The 12,548-nt window shown below is 37.9% G+C and overlaps 1 protein-coding gene across 2 annotated transcripts; it reads right to left on the bottom strand.

Moving 5' to 3' along the window:
- Nucleotides 1-2,765: 2,765 nt before the first annotated feature.
- map3k8 (mitogen-activated protein kinase kinase kinase 8) lies at nt 2,766-12,333 on the bottom strand. 2 transcript variants are annotated; one of them, XR_014032042.1, is made up of 9 exons: nt 11,758-12,333; nt 10,818-11,151; nt 10,095-10,265; nt 8,652-8,913; nt 7,483-7,589; nt 6,666-6,818; nt 4,922-5,168; nt 4,234-4,835; nt 2,766-4,130 (listed from the first exon to the last, which is right to left on the bottom strand). XR_014032042.1 is itself a non-coding variant. In XM_081392206.1 (8 exons), exons 1-8 carry the CDS (start codon nt 11,787-11,789, stop codon nt 4,711-4,713), a joined length of 1,431 nt encoding a protein of 476 aa, XP_081248332.1. In that variant the 5' UTR covers nt 11,790-11,839; the 3' UTR covers nt 2,766-4,710. The 2 variants fall into 2 exon arrangements, 1 of the variants encoding a protein (XP_081248332.1); XM_081392206.1 differs by having other exon boundaries at nt 2,766-4,835; nt 11,758-11,839.
- Between the last annotated feature and the right edge of the window lie 215 nt (nt 12,334-12,548).

Genomic DNA, 12,548 nt, shown 5'->3' with positions numbered 1-12,548 from the left:
GAAATCATGCATGGCACGGAAGGTTCCCCTGCTTAAACCAGCACATGTCAAGGCCCGTCTTAAGTTTGCCAATGACCATTTGGATGATCATGCGAGAAAGTCATGTGGTCAGATGAGACCAAAATAGAACTTTTTGGTCATAATTCCACTAAACGTGTTTGGAGGAAGAAGAATGATGAGTACCATCCCAAGAACACCATCCCTACTGTGAAGCATGGGGGTGGTAGCATCATGCTTTGGGGGTGTTTTTCTGCACATGGGACAGGGCGACTGCACTGTATTAAGGAGAGGATGACCGGGGCCATGTATTGCGAGATTTTGGGGAACAACCTCCTTCCCTCAGTTAGAGCATTGAAGATGGGTCGAGGCTGGGTCTTCCAACATGACAATGACCCGAAGCACACAGCCAGGATAACCAAGGAGTGGCTCTGTAAGAAGCATATCAAGGTTCTGGCGTGGCCTAGCCAGTCTCCAGACCTAAACCCAATAGAGAATCTTTGGAGGGAGCTCAAACTCTGTGTTTCTCAGCGACAGCCCAGAAACCTGACTGATCTAGAGAAGATCTGTGTGGAGGAGTGGGCCAAAATCCCTCCTGTAGTGTGTGCAAACCTGGTGAAAAACTACAGGAAACGTTTGACCTCTGTAATTGCAAACAACGGCTACTGTACCAAATATTAACATAGATTTTCTCAGGTGTTCAAATACTTATTTGCAGCTGTATCACACAAATAAATAGTTAAAAAATCATACATTGTGATTTCTGGATTTTTTTTTTTAGATTATGTCTCTCACAGTGGAATGCACCTACGATGACAATTTCAGACCCCTCCATGATTTCTAAGTGGGAGAACTTGCAAAATAGCAGGGTGTTCAAATACTTATTTTCCTCACTGTATATATATATATATATATATATATATATATATATATATATATATATATATATATATATATATATATATATATATATATATTATAATTCATCTTGAAATATAACTCACAGTATAAATTCCACAGCAAAAAGACCAACTTAGACTATTACACTAAAAGGCATTTTACTGGTTAAAAAAGTAGTCTATAAACTATCAATTAGACGACAGAAGGCATAGTAACAGGATTTCAAGCAAAGTTTTGATCATGTTGATCAAAATTTGCTTAGTATTACAGGCTTTATAGGGTTAAATAATACCTTAATGTAGCCTAAATCTAAAATACAAAAATGTCTCTGAGGCTTAGGGTAAGGGGGCAGAAAATATCACCTGTCTAGTATAAATCAATATCAATAAAAGTCAATTAAATGTCCCCACCATAAAAAAAAAAAAAAAAAAAAAAAAAAAAAAAAAAAGTAAATGCGTACATACAAGTGGGCGGTAGGCGCTTGGGTGAAGGAAGTGATTGTTGCGAGTGACACATCACTGTAGAAGTTCGTGTCCCTTTATCGTCTAATATCTCTCACTGTGCATTGTAAAGGTCAGGGAATACAGTTTTTCTCACCCGCTCCACCTTCCACTTCACAGCCAGAAACCTGTCGGCAGGGGGAAACCCACTTCCTCACTTGAGCTCTGCCGACCGTGTTCTTCTCTCGTTCTCTTTCTCAAGAAATGACACATGAGCAAAAACACACATTTCATTTCAGTGTTGCTGCGTGGAAATATGCACGCGTCGTGTGATTGTGTTACTTATAGTGAAGTGTGGTTTCGTTTTTATTGAACTGGCCACACACATGAAGCAATGGGTCTCAAATTCTGAGAAGAAAGTGTCATAAAATCACTTTCACAGACCTTTACCTTGACTGTTCCCCGTGAAATGACCTGCTTAACTCAGCCCGAGCTGCTGAGTCTTTAACCATTTTCAAGAAACTACAAAAAAATGTTGCTGCAGTTAGTTATAACAACTTAAAAATTTGTTGAGATAACTTAAATTTCTAACTTATCTAAACTAATCCAATTAAACTAAACTTAATATTTTAAGGCAAGTATGTACACATACTTTTTTAAGTTGAAACAACACATTATTTCTTATTTTAATGTTGAATTTTAAGTTGTGATAATCACAGCAATATTTTTTTGCAGTGAAGATGCATCTTTTTCATCAACACTTTCGACCCATTAATACTAACACTTTCTATTAAATATCTATGTTTTATATACAAAAAATTTAAGAAAAAAAAACTTGCTATGTGTACTGTGCTAGAATAACTGGGACTTACATGTTACATGCTGTCTTTTTGTTGATTTAACTGCTTTTTGTTGTTCTCATTTGTAAGTCACTTTGGACAAAAGCGTCTGCTAAATGATTAAATGTAAATGTAATCTAGTCTCCACACACTCTCTATATTAGTATATGTCTGACATTATTATATTGAAATACAGATTTAATAAAGTCAAAATTATTTAGAATCATAAATTCTGATTCGATTGCATCATTTGCAGTGCTTCATGGGATGGGGTGTGCAAGAATTTCAATGCCATCTTGCAAAAAAAATAAAATATGATTTTCAAATGCTTATTTTGATCAGAAACCCCAGAACATCTTTATGTTTTCCATCCTGAAAGTCATTGAGTTGCCCTTTCTGCACACAGAATTCACAGTCACCCAAAAAGTGTTTGAACTTACCCACTATAAATGACATATCTTATCGTTATCAGCAACCAAAATGTTTCTTTTACACTTGTTAATTTCAGCTTTACAAACGTGCCGTAGATCAATACAGTTTCCCACGACACGTAATACCTTTCAAAGCACAGTGATGAATCACACATTTTAGTCCATTTATTTATTTAAAATATAACTTCCCCAAAGTAAAAACAGACAGCAGTCTTCATAGGTGATACTATCGTTTATCACAGATAGACTCTCTGGTCTTTCCAAAATGACTAAGACACTTCTGAAGAACTGTTTATTGCTTGAAACAGCCATAATGTAATTTTACCTTGGTTATCTAAAATCACAACCTTAACATTTTCATCAGTATAGTATATTGGCATATTTAATATTTAAAAAAGTCATGCTAATTTTATCAAATTAAAACAATTTCATACATATACTTAGACAACAAAATTGCAGTGTCACAGCATATATTTATTGAGTCACTTTTATGAACACATTGAAAGATTGGGAGGATCTGGACAATCTATAAAAAAATTGGTCTGAGTGCACGTTTCTTTGTCTTGCATTGCAACTACTTAACAAAAACACATTCCATGGGAATATCAACCTGAGATGAGTTTTCAGTATCATCTGAAAACAAGTCCTGGAAATATGTTGTAGTGTCCTTTTTTTTGTTTTGTTTTTTGCCATCTCTTATTTTTACAATGGATGTATTATACAGGGATCTCAGATAAAGCTATTTAAAGACAAGGCACTCACATGGGGATTGCAAAACAGAAATTAAAAATTTAATTATTTACTGAAATGATTAGCTAAAGACAGACTATTGTTAAAGTCATATATTCAAATTCAGCATACTTGCCACATTATGATTAATATTTCACACAAAAAGAAACCCTACAAATGTAGGTCAGAATGCATATACTTTCAGATAACACAGGCCTGCCTTTGTAATTCAATGGAGATACATACATTCGTAACATACATAGCACTGCTATGGTAAAAAAAATCAGATTATTAAAAAAACATTCTGCTGTTGGCAGTGATAATCTAGTATAATCTCTTTACTCTCATTAAGGCCCGCCTTTATGTGATCAGATATGGAATGCATAATCAATGCATCTAGCACAAGCTTTACAATTACAGTATATATATAAAGCAAAAAGTATTAGGGTATTATGGATGCACAATATATCAACCCTAATATTGTTTATCAGCCAATATTAGGGATGCATTTTTATACTGTACATTATAATGTTGTGATGCATCCATTAATTGTATTTATACCATGGTCTGGGTGAATACTCGATTCTGATTGGCTGCAGGGTGTCCATTAAAAAGTGATAGAGGACACCTAGTCAATAAAAGGTCTGGCGTAACAAGGGAAACCAAGTTATTGTTTGTAAAAACTTTAGATTTCGATTGTAAAACTAATTAAAATATAAAGTAATGTTTTAAAAATGTGTTATTTGGCAAGTGACCATGGTATAAGCGGGTTAATGCCCTTCGAGGTGTCCATTGTCAGGTATTAATCCGCTGCGCGTCGGACGGTTCACGCCTCGCCGTCGTCCATTAATACCTGACAATGGACACCTCGTCGGGCATTAACCCTTACTTATATATTGTTTTAACAAAATAGTGTATAGCTTTAATATTGTTTAAGTTATTGTTCATTAAATTGTTACCAGCCATAAATTAGAAGTAATTATCAGCTTATCTGTATTGGCCAGAATTTTAATATTGGTGCATCCCTCCTAGTATGTATTTTATACAGAATATGGTGTCATTATATTCATGATCTAAAAGCACAGACAAGGAATTGTATTAACAAACTGTTCACCAAACAATAAAAACCACAGTTCTTTCTTCTCTTCAACAAGTCTTGAATGTCTCTTGCATTTCAAAAAGCATCCATCTCTAATTGGACGGCTCATTGTCCAATCAGCGTACACTGTCCTCATTTAGGACACCATATATGCAGAATCTTCTTGTGGGAGAGTTTGGCTCCACTGAACTGATGCATCCATGCATATCCGACAGCTTGTATATGAATGCAGACTATACAAGTACCCCACTGGTCCTCAGGAAAAATCCACCTTATTAGCCATATTCATTGGATGGTGGCCCTCTAACCATATTGTAGTAGCCAGCCAAGGCGCCCAGATCCATATAGAGGGAACCTTTCTTCTTAGAGTGCCCAGAGTCCTCAGTGTACAAAGAAGAGTCTGCAAATACAAGAGTAAAAGATCTTAAGCATGCAATCAAATGAATTTGACATGAAATACTGTATGTGTATTGTGTGATTATGTACCTTGAGTGCTGTCTGAAAGCTGACTGTGCTGTCGCAGCAGTGGATGAGTGCCCTCCTCCAGCGCAGAGTCCAGACTCCAACAGCGCGGCTGGTCTTCCCGAGACGGATGGAGGGCCTCCTCGTTAAGTAATTCCCCGGCAGAGCTCCTCCGTGCAGGGACCCTATCGAGCGCGTGCTCCAGGAGCCTGCGCATCGCTGGGCTACAGCTTTCAGGGATGTCCTCCAGAGGAGGAGCCTGTTTGTGGATCTGCAAAAAGAGTGTGAAAATCAGGGGAGAAGTGCCACCCCTGATTGAAGCTTGGCCACCCCTGGTGCGCAAACATTTTGACCACATAAACAGCTGACTTTTCTCCACTTAAAGAACTATGACACTGGCACAAAGGCCACGTACAGTACACACACCACCCAAACTAAGTTGGAAAACATAGTTTTAACATATGGAAAAATAACAAGCCCAAAGAGGCCTATAATAAGTGGACATGGCAACACTGCTTTCCATTCATACAAAACTTGTCTTTGCATTAAGAAACATAGTGGAATGCAAAAAAAATGTTCTAGAGACGTTTTTTTAAAAGTTGAACTTATTTTAAAGCAGCAGTCCATAACTTTTTTTGTGTTCAAAATGTACAACATTTATATAACAAATGAGTACACCATGTATCCATTTTCCAAACTGTGTTTTTGTCTTATCCTGAATCACTCCGGTATTAAGTGTTATACAATAAGTGTTTATATTCAGACTATTTTTGACTGGTATGGGTCCTATCACTGCGGAGTAGCCCAGTGCCTGCGTTGACTCGTCATAGACATAAACATTATTAACATTATTAACCGCTAGAGTGCCAAAAGTTACGGACTGCAGCTTAAACTTGAGCACCGTGATTTTAGAACGCTGTGTCATGTGCAAGATAGTGTAAAAGGCACATGACACAAGCTTAATGGTCAAACATATCCGCCTACTGCGTGTTTAAGTGAAAAACAATAGAAAACCCAGCCACCCCAGGTGAAAATTAATGGTGGCACAGGTGCATTTGCAAGCAACCTCATGCAAAAAGACACTGTGCATGAATTTACATTCCATTACATGAAAAGGAAGTGTAGTATGTGAAAAGGGAACTGAAAGCAGTTGGACTTGCTACACAAAGGATGCCAGCTTTTAGTCTGCTTCTATTATGAGGAGCTCTTAAAGTGAAACATGCAAAACTGCCAATTTCAAAATAATCTGCAAAGTGTAGAGGAAGCTTAAACAGCTGATAAACTGCAGATTAAAGAGCTATTTAGAAATTGTTTCTGAAATCCTGCTGAAAGGAGAACTTGCCATCACAAGTTATATCTTGTGATCCTTTGCTTTATAGTGATTAAAACAGAAACACAAATGAAGAAAAGGAAAGCGAATAAAGAAAAATAATAAAGAAAAAAGACAGGAAATAAAATGTATACAGAATTATTATAATTAAATAATTATACATAATTAGCATCCTTTGCATCCTTTACTATACAGAATTAGCATGAGATATGCTTTGCTGACTGAGGCTTAATGTCATGAAGGTATGACATCAGCCTGCTTGGCATTTCTGGGTTTTTCTCTGTGGTTAATGCATATATTTGGTTTTTCATATGGTGAGGCTTCGCCACAATCAAGGAATCTCCCTAATACTGTTGCGGTAAAATAAATACAAACAAAATATAATTAAAAGAGCAGGTATTCCGATGCACCACGATCAAATCGAAAAAGCACACTTACTATGTAAAGGTATGAGGGATAGGCTGTTCGGGGATATCTCCTAACCCATGGAGGACTGCCACTCATCATGTGTATGATTGTGGTCCCCAGGCTGTAGATGTCAGTCTTTGTGCTATGTCCTCGACACAGAACCAGTTCTGGACTCATGTACATCTGTACAGAAGGAAAAACAAGAAATATGAGCTCAGATCCCACATGTGCAGAGGCTTTTAACAAAATTCGCAGCAGGTTTTCTTATTTTTGTTATGCAATTTTGTGCATTGAACGCTGGACTGGACTGGCTGTTTCCTACAGTTCAGTCACTCTGAATAATATAAATATGAAAAACAACTGGTGATGTAATAGGCAAATGTGACATCTGGCAAACTGCTCACTGTAGTAAACAACGTTATTATTCTATGTTGGGAATCTTCAGTGCTGTTTAGAAAGGCATGCTGGACTTTCCAAATGGGGCAAAAAGTCAACACGCATCAGTGTGCTAATGGGCATGTGTTTGTGTCTTTTTCGGTCTTTCCCAGAGGTTATAAGGGAACAGAATGTCAGCTAAGAGGGGAAAAAAGTGCATCTGTGTGTGTGTGCCTTCTAGTGTTTCAGATCTCCTTTCAGTTTGTCAGAATTGTCCTTTATCTATTTTAAAAATGTACATACCATAAGACAATTTATTCAGTGACTTTCTAAAGGACGTCTGCCACCAGCATAATCAGGAACTGCCAAATACTGCATTGTTTCTAAATATAGACTAGCATTTAGTCACGACACAGTGACAGACCAAGAATGGAAAAATTAAAGTGTGCAAAGTGACCTCAAACACACTCACCTCGGTGCCACGTAGGTCCCGAGGAACATATACATCGTCCTTCATCTGAACTGTAAGACCAAAATCCACCAGCACGGCTTTGGCGGACATCAACACAATATTACTGGCTGCAGGGACAAAAAGAGAATTTAGTTCATGTCTTAGTCGCATCAAATCTAAAATAATCATAATAAGTAAATGTTCAGAAGTGTGTAGTGATATTTGAGATATTTCCTTTTGATATATAAAAGACATTGCAACTATATCTCAATTGTTTTTGCAAAATTTAGGTTGTTCAGTTCGTGTATGTGCTGCACCAGACAAGTAGCAATGTGTTGTTTTCCAGAAGCAGATTAAGGTCAGTCATTACTCATGGTGGATTGAAAAACAGAACATCAGAAGTCTCAAAACCCCCTTTTCTTGCTCTCCCTCCATATTTGACACTACTTGAAATAACATGTTTCCTCTCCAAGCCGAATGTCAAGAAGCCAACCCTCAAAACCACAAAACTTTGATTGGTCACTCATTTCACTGAATCTCTACATCTCTTCACGTTACCCTCTCAGTCTTGCTGAAATTTGAAAGCACTAGTTAGACGGATGGCCTGTTGAATAAGCCCCGGAAAGTAATACATTTGAGTAATAACATTTGTCTTCTTCCTCCTCTCGCTGTCCTGACTGGAAATTCCAGACGCCTGAGAAGTCATGAACTGCAGCACTGATGGGCTTCTGCGTATGACTAAACAGCAGCAGAATGTTGTCTGTCCCAACCCTACCATATTTCATAATGTTGTGTTCCTCATCTTTGAAGGGCACAATCTAAAAACACTAAAAATGAACTTCTCTAGCCTGTAGCCAATCCTCTGTCAATCATTTAACACTGCTGCTTCCTCCCAGTGGCCTAGTTTTAAGTTCTGTCAATAAGCTGAATACCTTTCTTCTGACCACATAGTCATTATCTGACTTACTTACAGAGCACCTTTTGTTGCATTTATGAGGGAAATAGCAGTGTTTGTTTTGTTGCTTGTGGTAGCAATGAAAAAGTACTGAACTGCGTTTGACCCTGCTTTTGAAGTATGTTTTTCATTCAAAGCAGTTGATCCAACATGGTTAAACACATCGTGTTTGGTAGGAAACTGCAGTGATATTTCAGAAAAAAAAATCCTTTGTGATGCAATCCAAAGCTCTTACGTTTGATGTCGTGGTGTATAATGTTGTGGGAGTGCAGGTACTCCAGGCCTCGCAGAACCTGCTGAGAGACCCAGATGATCTCGAACTCTCTCATTGGACCACAGCTTTCCAGCTTCTCCAGAACCGAGCCCCCTTCGCCCGCTTCCATGAACAAATGCACCGTCTGCTCCCACAGCAATGCCCCATACAGCTCTGCTATGTTCTCATGTCGGAACCGGGCTTGGATTTCCACATCTGCAGGCTTGAAATGTTCCACGGGAATCTGGAGAGAATGCACACTTATAACTTATACATTTCAGACAGTGTGGAAGTGCACCAATTATATTTGGTAATATATAATTACCATTATACTTGCTTATTATACTTGGGGACAAAGGACAAAATACAGGTGGCTTAGAGAAGGTAGATCCCACACTGTAATATCTGTGCAGTCTTGCACTGCTTGTGTGATATTGCATAATTGTTCCAGACATCGGCCGCCTTGACCACTAATTGATTACTAATTAGTTGACCAAAACCCTAAAGGCCTCATTACGAGGGTGAATGTTTTTGATTCAGCAATTGACAATCATTATTTCATGACACATCATTATTTTCACGTCATGTCATAATCTTTAATCAAAATAAATTCCCCTGCCTGTTGCAATGACATTTCTCTTCTCTGAAGACGTGTTCACTCACATGAGATTGCAGCAATAGCAAAATGGACAAAATAAAGTCCTGTCCTATTTTGTTTCTTGTTTGAGAAGCCGTTTCACTTGGATATACGTCACAATAGGAAAGAAAAGCCTATCGCAACTTCCATTTCGTGCCGACTTCATATTGACCACAAGTCTGAAACTTATTCCCCCACTAGACATCTGCACACTGCCACACAGTTTAGACAACGTCTCTGTGGGCTGCATGTTTCCACGGGGGCGTTCCTGTCAGCTTCCTGTGTACGTTAGAGCCATTCTCAGTTTCTGTTCAAACACTGCACAATGCAGGCTGACCTCCTGAATATTTTAGAGAAACTGCGTTATTTCCCAAAATTTCTCTTCCTCATTTGAATACATCGAGTTATACGAGTGCTTCTCTTTTCAGAGTCATTTTTTTCCATTGTTCATAAATCCTTGTGATCTTACATGCCGGTGCATAAGATTGTCACAAGAACATATCATTCACTATAATGTGTCATCTGTGTTATATTTTCATATGAAAATTCTGTTTACTTCACTAATTTATGTTTGAAATCCTTATGTTGTGCTTATTAAATTGTTTTCAACATACTATTTTGAACAAGCAGTACATAATATGTTTTTGCTTTAGTCATAAAAGAACACAGATTCCCAGAAGGGAAGTCATGTCCTTTAACAGTGGAATGAAAACAACTATATTTGCCAAAAACAAACAAAAAAAAGAAACTGTTCCTGAAATAAACATTCTCTGCATTCCTGAACTTACTAGTTTGCATGCCATTCGCTTCCGAGTTTTGGTATCCTGAGCCAGATGGACCTTTCCAAATGAGCCTTTGGGAACATGTCCAGGGCCTATGGGCTTGTAGGTTAGTTTCCACGGAAACAGAAGAACGTCCAAATCTATGCGATAATGACCCTCCTTAATGACCATGTCTGTCTGCAGGAACAAAGCAGGGCGTTTATGAGAGTAAGACTATGACAAATTGTAAAACAAGTATAAACACTCCTTTACTCAAAGTATTTACAAATAAGCTTGGTTTAATTAAAGGGATAATTCACTCAAAAATGTAAATTCTATCATCATTTACTCACCATCGAGTTGTTCCAAACCTGTAAGAATTTCTTTCTTCTGCTGAACACAAAAAAGATATTTAGAAGAATGTCGGTAACCACACAGTTGATCCATTGACTTCCATAGTATGGAGGGGAGAAAATACCATGGAAGTCAATAGGGTCCCATCAACTGTTTGGTTACCAACATTCTTCTAAATATCTTCTAGAAGAAAGAAATTCATACAGGTTTGGAACAACATGAGGGTGAGTAAACGATGACAGCATTTTCATTTTTGGGTGAACTATCCCTTAAGCCAACAATCTCACAGTGTAAAGGCGTTTTAAATACATTCACTTACTTAATGCTGAAACCAAACTGTATGGATCAGCTTTATATGTTATGGATATATGGTAAATAACCATAAATAGAGCTTACCTTGTTTAGCAGAACACCCATTTCTTGACCCACTTCTAGGAGAGAGGAGGATGGTATGTTTGAGACCATATTGACAAAGTCCAGGAGGTCGGATGCTGTCCCATAACGGACCTTTCCGGGGTTTTGCGCATGTGTGATTAGATCGTGTGGCGTTTCCTCATTCTCGTCCATGTCTTCTTGTGAGAAACTTTCCTCAAATGAAACTCCTGATTCAACCTCCTCGCCAACACAGTAGAAATGTTCTGCCTCTTGGATGAAGTCTTCAATATTCATGTGAGCAAGAAGCAGTTCTATACCAGCATTTTCATTCTTGTACTCCATCCTTGATTGAATTCTAGAACAGAATTGTTGATCATTAGAAACAGCACATGAACTTATGTAATTAAATGCATGCATTCATGTTGTTCGCACTCATGTATACAGTGTGGTCAGGTGTTTCCTGATTACCATGCTTGCTCTATTTTGCCTGCAAGTGAGGGGTGGTTTACAGGGGGAGGGAAACCCCAACATGGGGGTTCTTTTCAAAACAAATACCAGCAAAAACTTTTACATTGCAAAAATGTCCCTCAGCACAAACTCACAAGTGCAAATAAGATGTTAAAGCAACTTAAATCGTGAAGTTGACCGTCTGTTTTGACAGACCCCCACATGCCCAATTTCCCCTGAGAAGATATCTTTCATGTAGAATTACTAATTAATAAAACACTTTAATACATTACATTAATAATAATATCTATATAGGCTATATTATACAAATAACTAATGCTCAAAAACACAGCCTAGAAATTGGGCAGTTGACAAGGTTGAGTAACTGCCAATAACCCGCTTTACTAATCCAGAAATATTTACTGTGATGATAATACTAATACGGATTATGTAGCCTAGTACACAAAAAAAAAAAAAACTATATAATATGTATAAATACCAGGCGTTTGCCTACCTTTCGGTCAGTGTGTTCACAGCAGGGCTCATGCTCACTGATGGTCCATAGTTCCCACTGAAGCTCTAACACACTGACGCTCGCAGATAAGAGGAATGTGTGTGTAAGCTTCGCCTCCGCGCGCTCATACGTCAACTGCGGTTTCGTTTTCTCTTTGTTTTCACTGAAAGGTATTTTCTCGTTGAGAGTATGACAGGTCACGTATCTGCTTTAATCCTGCCACAGTCCCCTATCAGAATGTTCCGTGGAAAATTAAGGATGTAATTTCATTTGCTTTCCTCTTCATGATTCACTTGTTCAAAAGAGTTGTAGGCCTACTTTCTTCTAAAAATCTCGTGATAGCAAAGAAAAACATTATCTCGTTTGAAAAACACTCCCACATTTATCTCCTTTGATAGATGAGGTTAAACGTTTTCTTTAACTTCCATTCACTCGTTCGTGAACGATGTAGCGAGGTAACTAACATAACTTGTAAACTTGCAGAAATAATCACTAAACGAAACAGAATCTTTTGGTGAACTGACTTAAAATATTTGAGTAACAAGAACGTTGTTGTAGCTGTAACAGGTGATGTGTAATATTCAGTAAAAAAAACTGTTCAAGTGGGTGGAGTATGAATATTCATGATATGTCCCCTGTTGTGGGCGTGGCCTTGAGACAACGCGCAAACGATTGGAAGGAAAATATTAGTGCATGCTCCTCAAATCGCAACTCATTTAATGGATTATTTCGAAAAGGTAGCCTGTGTCCTTACCCATGTATTTGAATGCCTGTGATCAATCAGGAAAAAC

The sequence above is a fragment of the Scardinius erythrophthalmus genome, assembly GCF_964197995.2.
Source record: "Scardinius erythrophthalmus genome assembly, chromosome: 18".
NCBI classification, from domain to species: Eukaryota; Metazoa; Chordata; class Actinopteri; order Cypriniformes; family Leuciscidae; genus Scardinius; species Scardinius erythrophthalmus.
The sequence above is the reverse complement of the archived record's forward strand: the minus strand, read 5'-3'. Positions and strand labels throughout refer to the sequence as shown.

Coding starts and splice junctions, on each gene's coding strand:
- map3k8 (XM_081392206.1), bottom strand. CDS start 11,789: ATGAGCCCTGCTGTGAACACACTGACCGAAAG. Junction 8,914..10,094: donor AGCGAATGGCATGCAAACTA/GTAAGTTCAGGA, acceptor CATTCTCTCCAG/ATTCCCGTGGAACATTTCAA. Junction 7,590..8,651: donor TATACACCACGACATCAAAC/GTAAGAGCTTTG, acceptor TTGTCCCTGCAG/CCAGTAATATTGTGTTGATG.